Below are 6,935 nucleotides of genomic sequence, written 5' to 3' on the forward strand. Positions count from 1 at the left end.
CCTGAGATTGTATCTGATGTAGGCTAGTGAATGCCTGGATGAGTCCTTAGGTAGTCATGTATTTTGGTTCTAGGGGTGCACGGACATTTCTATTTGATGGCTATTGCTTCCAGGTTAATTTCTGATTAACCATTTTGACACCGTTGAAGCTCAATTCGTTGCTTGGTTGCTTGTGGTCTCATGGCCTTGGGGCCTAGTGTCTGAGAGATCAAAGTACTTTATATGTATGGTGTAGTGGGCAGTTCTTTGGGTAGTATGTGTACTTGAATATCTAGCTGCATTGAGCCTGGATTTATATTTCCATAATAACTGCTCAAGACGGCAGACCTTGATTTATGGTGTGTTGAAATATTATCAGTGTATTTTGCTGCCTAGTAATAATAACCTTACCATGGCCTGGTTTTGCAATGACCCTTGTTGGACGGAGTTTCTATTAGGTGTAAGAATTATTTCTGTTCCAACTGACAATCTCTTTTAATCAGATGGGATCCATACGATGCTGCCAGGGCACTGCTCAACGGAGAATCATATGTGGTGCTATCTGATTTTTCCACACAAAATGGAGAACCACCAAGTAGTTTCCTTGAAAAGTATGAGGAACAAAAAGAAGAACACTTGCAAGGATCAAATGATGTTATTGTTGATATGGATGAGGAAATGTTGAATTTGATTCTGAAGATTCAGATGATAAATTGGACCTTGAAAGCAGTGACATCGAACTATCTGGTATTGAAGATGGAGATGCTGGTAACATTCTGATTGTATTGGGAGAAGATCGTCTGAGATACAAAATAAGATGTTCATTGACCTGTCACAATACATATTTGCACTTGTAATTGATATGGCGTGTTGATTACTTAGCTGTTTTAAGTCAGTACTCTTTATAAACAAAAAAAGTTTGTCTGTTAAGTCCTTGTTTGTTATGGAAGACCCCTTGACTAAAATTCTTTACTTTGGGACGGAAACAACGAACAACAGACAAGAGAAACAGAAATGGAAAGCATTACTTAAGAAAGAAGTGTTAATGAACTTCTATGATTATCCCATTGGAAAACACCACGCCTTGATGGATTGGATAGACTTAATTAGCTGGTGCATTTGATAAATCTCTGTTCTTGAGGATGTTAACAACTCGTGATGCTAATAAATAAGCAGTTATTAACTCTGACGTATGATGTTTTGCAAGTCTAATTTGAACTTGTGTGCTTAATGCAACTGAATTTTTTTCTTTCCTGTTGAAAGGATTTGCGCGAAGCTTCTGTTTCCAGTGAGATGATTCCACAATTATGTACAGAATATTTTGAATTTCAGTCCCAAATTAATTTTGTGTACTTGATGGGAATCAACCTGCACCTTAATCCCAAGCTGTTGATAGAAATAAGAACCAAGCAATGTTTTCCACAAGTTTATTCTTCAATAACATATCCGTTGGTCGCTGAATAATTGTAACTAGAAAGAGATTTGATTGCTTTCTCAGTTGTATGTTACTCTGTAGAATTGAAATTGTATAAATAGTAAACCAGATTGGGTGGAACTAATCCATAACATACTCTGCTTTTGTACGAGTGAAGCACCTTCCTAGGCTAGCATATTCAGATTGCGATCAATTTATAATAATATTTACTTGTATGGAAAGCTTCTTACAATCTGAAATGTTGTGTTCCTGTGCATTGGCTTTAACGATGTGTTGAGCTTAACAACGCATGGTTTGTCAAATTCCGCCTCCTACTTTAATTTTAATGTTATTTTTCATCTTTTGATGAGCAACCTTGGACGATTTAGCCTTTGCTCCAACAGAAAAGTGTTTGTTTACTCTCTTCAAGTGCTGGTGAATGAAACGCAGTTTCCTGTAGAAGCAGTTCAACATTTCCAATATTCATACCCAGATTACTTGCTTTACCACACAGTCCTAAAAATAAGTGAATATCAAAAAATACAGAGAGATTTTGAAAAGGAAAGGAGTAAGGAAGTGAAGCATTGAAAAGCAAAAGTCATCGCTAGTAGTAACATTTTGTCATTGCAAACAAATACAGGCAGATGGTCATGTTAATTTGCAACAATACATGGGTTGCTTCCATATTATTATACATGATAGAGGTCAAGTTCAAGAATCCAATGGTCCATAAACAATTAACCGAGTGGTGGGTTAAGAATGTACATTTGGGGATAGAATTTTTGATCTAGATGGTGATCAAACATCATCAGCATCACTTCCTGCAACATGAGTTTCATGACTGGCCCAGTAATTACTTCCATCAGGACCAGAAATCTGAAACCTGTTGAGTTATAAAAGAAAGTACCTCAGAGAGGACTTATGATATGTTTCTAACTCAATTCTAAACAACACTGCAGTATACAACTGACCGCTCAAGCACTGATTTTCCTTCTTTGTATTTTTGGCTCTTTTCATGGGCAGTCTCCTGCAAAAGAATTATTATTAGCAACTAACTAACTAAAGCTGTCTGGTAACTGCCAAACGACAATGTCTACCATTTTAGCACTCTGTACTCACATATTTCCATCCAACAATTGATCCACAACAGACGCAGAAAATGTCAGCCACAGTGTGCATACCAGTCATCATCATTCTATTTTCTATCTCGCCAGAAGTGACATTCACTCTGTCAAAGAAGAAGAAAAGGGCGTATAGAATATACTGAACTACAAAGTGCATTTTTATTATGTGTTTCTGCTAAATGATGAAATGAAACGAGGAGATTTGAGGAGATCAGAACTCTTGAGCAGGAAAGCAATCAACTTCAGCATAATACAGTCAAGTAAGATTTTTCAAAATATTAATGTAATATTTGTACTCCAGCAAAATATTCTTAAACGTACATGATACATCAGTCTGGTATAATCCCGTAAGGTTCTATAGTGATTCAGACAGAATAAAGTACAGACCAGCTAATTTTATACTTTGACACGAATGCATGAAGATATACATATACCGTACCATGATCTTTAACAAACTAAACCTAAAAGGTATAGCCTACCTTGTTCATAAGTTTTCATGTGCCCTCAAGTATTATAGGCTGGTTGTGACATTCCACAGTGATCACTGACTCGGAGCTAATAACAAAATCAAAGATCCTGAGAGCAATGTGACCCAAGTAGAGTAGAGGGCCCAAATAAAAGCCAAATAGTTTGCACATACTCCAGTTGCACTCAACTTTTGAATGTGAGTCTTTTTCATTTCAATTCATGGAACATTTGGCAAACTACTACAAACATGAATCCTCCCAATCCAATACTTCATCTTTTTTCACATTCTAGTTGAACGGTGTCCTCCACACCAGTAAAAGAAGCGGAATAAAGTCAAATAAGGAGGATTTACACAGTAGCTCATTGCATCCTAACTTTGTAGCAGAGGTATGGATAAGCTTGACCTTAGCAATAACATTGTTCATCAAACCAAGCAACAAATAACTCATGCCCCATCAATGCCAAGAAAAGCTTAACAACAATAACAGGAAATAGAATGGCAATGGTTTTCATATTCTACTGAGAATAAAACCAATAGAAGTTGTACAAGTTTGTGGGACTTGTGATTTTAATGCAGCAAGTTTAAAGATTGGACACGTTAAAATGTCACAAAAGATTTCTGATGATTGGATGTGCAGAATCAAAGAGACTTACACCTTACTGAAGAGATAAGCCTTCCCATGTCGGCAGTGGAAAGACTGAAGGAAAGATCAGAAGGAAAACATCGAGTCAGATGACATAAACTTCATGACTCAGAATGACAACATACATTGTTTAAGGGCTGAAAGAAGAAAGTAACATAAACTTCAACTAATTAGAATTGCCTAATCATCATTTCTTTCCATTCAAAGCATTTGATTTTTCTAAAAACAGTAGTTTCGAAGCTACAACACTTGAAAACATGCTCTAATTTTATCTGAGGTGGATTCAGGATTTGAACTCTATGGGTTCAACCGGTAAGTTTATTAGCATTGAACTTGCTAAAATTTTAAAATTATAGGTTCAAACCTATTGTTTATTTCAATTTCAATAAATTTTTTATGCATAAATTTATACTTCGTGTCGAAAATATTGGGTTCAGATGAACCTGGTGCTATTAGGCTGCATCCGCCCCTGAATTTTATGCTATAGAAGACAGATGGAATTCTCTATAGGATAGAATGACCTAGAAAGTCAACTAATATAACGAAAGAAAGTCATGAATGCACATTTCAAAGAAATCAAGCATAATAAAGTCACCAAACAAATACCAAGTTGATCAATGGAATGGGCATAACATATTAGTTCAAAGCATTGAAGCCATCAGCGCAAAGACATGGAACAAATGGAAAACGCCAAACAAGTATACTCCAATTATACGACTCAACTCCACATTGCAGAAATGACCCTCTATTTCATAACTAAAGAACTCCTCCACATTGCAGAAATGACCCTCTATTTCATAACTAAAGAACTCCTCCACATTGCAGAAATGACCCTCTAAATTCATAACTGGATAAAGCAGAAGAATTATTGTATACAATGCTATGAGCAATACTAACTATTTTTTCTTTTGACAGTTTATAATTAATTCAGAAAAATGCCCCCTTTTACTCCAAAACCAGCAACTCAACAAAAAAGGGTCAAATTGCTCAATCTCAGATGTTCTTCACTCACATACATAGCTGATCTAAAAATACCCAATTTTTATTGACACCTGAAAATTACTTTAACAGATCAAGAACATATAGAACAAGTCTTATAAACCAAACCCAATCACCGATCAAGCCAAAGATTGAATTTTTAAAACAAAATAAGCAAAATCAAGAAAACCCAATTTCAAGAATTACAATAAAAGAGTGATCAAACTTATATAAGTGTATAGATTGAGAGGAAAACCTTAGAAACAATGTTTTCAGAAAGGGCAAGATGAGTTCCACAGTGCTTGCAGCTATAGATCTTGCCTTCAAGCGTCAATACAAATAGCCTCCCCATCAAACCTCTTTTATAAAATTGAAGACAAAGAATCAAGGTTGAAAATTTGAGGACAGCTAGGAAGAAAGAGGTTTGGGGTTATCCTAAAAAAGGGTAAAGGATATGGATCAACAGTTTTGTCAATGTTGCAATCAATATATGGGTAATAGTTTATGTTTCAGTTGACAGATAATAGTAACGTCAAGAAAGAGAAGTCATTGAATGTGTGAGGGAGTTCTTTGAATAATGTGCTAATAAAGTAAAGAAGTTACCCTTTTTGTGAAGCAAAGGTGCAAGATATCTCGGTGGACAAAGCTATTTTAGATTTATGTTACCTGAGGTCCTATCTACTGGAGTACTTGTTATATTTTTTTCAAAAATAATTGTTCTAAAATACTTATTTAGGAAATCAGGAGATGACTAACTTTCTTCTTCTACTTTTGTCTTTACTATTTTCATCAACTTGTGTGTACTTTAAAACTCTTTCGCTAGGGAATAAAAGTAATTGGTCTGAAGCTATGAACTGCCAAACTGAGGTCAAATGACAAAAAAAGTTTATTAAACTGAATCATCAATCAACAAGCTTACTATAAAACTAGGAGCATACTCCCAACAAAAATGACTAGCATTTCCTAATGCTTGAGATATGATATGTGAACTGAATGCTTTCATAGCAGACTTAAAATTGTGGCCAGATTTTTGGGCTTTCAAAATTTGGCCCAAGTTGATTTGAGGCTAAAAGCCTCCAGTTTGCCTCGATTAGGTAGCCATTTGATTTGAGACTAATCTCCAATTTGGATCATTTGTTAGTCAACTGACTTGAGATTAGACGTCTCCCGTTTCTGCAATTCGGTGGATAGTATTGTCATACGTTACCGTCAAATTAAAAGGTTAGATTTGAAGCTAAAGTAAATTGCTAATGTACGTTACATATGAGATTTTTTAGTTTGTTTAGGAGAGGATAGTCCTTAGTGATACATGTTTTACAAAGATATATTTGTCTCAAGTAAATGATGAACCCGCTCCTCACTCCTTAGATTCGATGAGGTTGCCTGAGATTTGAGCTCACAGAGAGAAACTCGTGTTTACCTTAATCATTAACCCTACACTTAAAGGGTTAGAACTCTTTGTACTTTTTATTTTATTTTTTTATTTTATATATATATATATATATATATTGTTCTCAGATGTATAACTATTCTTAGATACTTAATGTAGCTATATAGATCCTAATTTGTTTTCGGTAATAGTCGATTTGAGAATATTAAGTTGTTTAGTTGCTGTATTAGAGTTATAAAGATTAATGTTGATTGTGCTAATTAATTGTTACGTTGGTTTGCATGGTGGACTCTATGCCGATCAAATAAATAAAGGATATCTCAACAGGAAGTGTCACTCATGGACTAGGATAACTTTCTTTTTTATATTATAAGGAATTGTCTTTTAGTGGGCTTGTAAATATTTAGAAAAAGAGAGTCGGCTCGCACATGCGAGAAATGGGCTTAAAGGCAAAAGAGTTGGATTTGCCCCCCGTGCGCAAGATATACATGAGGCCTCCAAATTCATACATATGTACCATTGGACTGTTATGACTATTATTTAGTTAGTGTAACGGTATCTCATTCCTAGTTTATATTAGACGAGAGCTTGTTGAATCCAGTAGAATATAGTTACACCGTTTGAAATACTAAGTTACTCGTATTCTCTTAAAATGTCGTTGGGTACGTGTCGGATCCTTTCAAAGTAGTGTATTTTTGGAGGATTCGACACTGGTGCGGCAACACTTTCAAAGATTCCGAAAGAACTTAGTTGAAATATCTTTAAGAACGGTGTCATCAACAACACGTCTCAAGCTTGATATGGATATTTCTGGGACTATAGTTCAACAATTTTACAGCATCATATACTAAATCAGCAAGGAATCCATGAATGAATCAGTTAGAATAGAGAATTTCTCTCTTTCTTTTGGGTGGAATTATTTGGTATTAAATACATAT

At 35.2% G+C, this 6,935-nt stretch overlaps 1 protein-coding gene across 1 annotated transcript; it reads right to left on the reverse strand.

Moving 5' to 3' along the window:
- Positions 1–1,977: 1,977 nt before the first annotated feature.
- Positions 1,978–5,222, reverse strand: LOC132051594 (protein yippee-like). The gene is made up of 5 exons (XM_059442734.1): positions 4,864–5,222; positions 3,640–3,683; positions 2,513–2,621; positions 2,365–2,420; positions 1,978–2,276 (listed from the first exon to the last, which is right to left on the reverse strand). Exons 1-5 carry the CDS (start codon positions 4,957–4,959, stop codon positions 2,192–2,194), a joined length of 390 nt encoding a protein of 129 aa, XP_059298717.1. The 5' UTR covers positions 4,960–5,222; the 3' UTR covers positions 1,978–2,191.
- Between the last annotated feature and the right edge of the window lie 1,713 nt (positions 5,223–6,935).

The sequence above is a fragment of the Lycium ferocissimum genome, chromosome 4 (assembly GCF_029784015.1).
Source record: "Lycium ferocissimum isolate CSIRO_LF1 chromosome 4, AGI_CSIRO_Lferr_CH_V1, whole genome shotgun sequence".
Taxonomy (NCBI): domain Eukaryota; kingdom Viridiplantae; phylum Streptophyta; class Magnoliopsida; order Solanales; family Solanaceae; genus Lycium; species Lycium ferocissimum.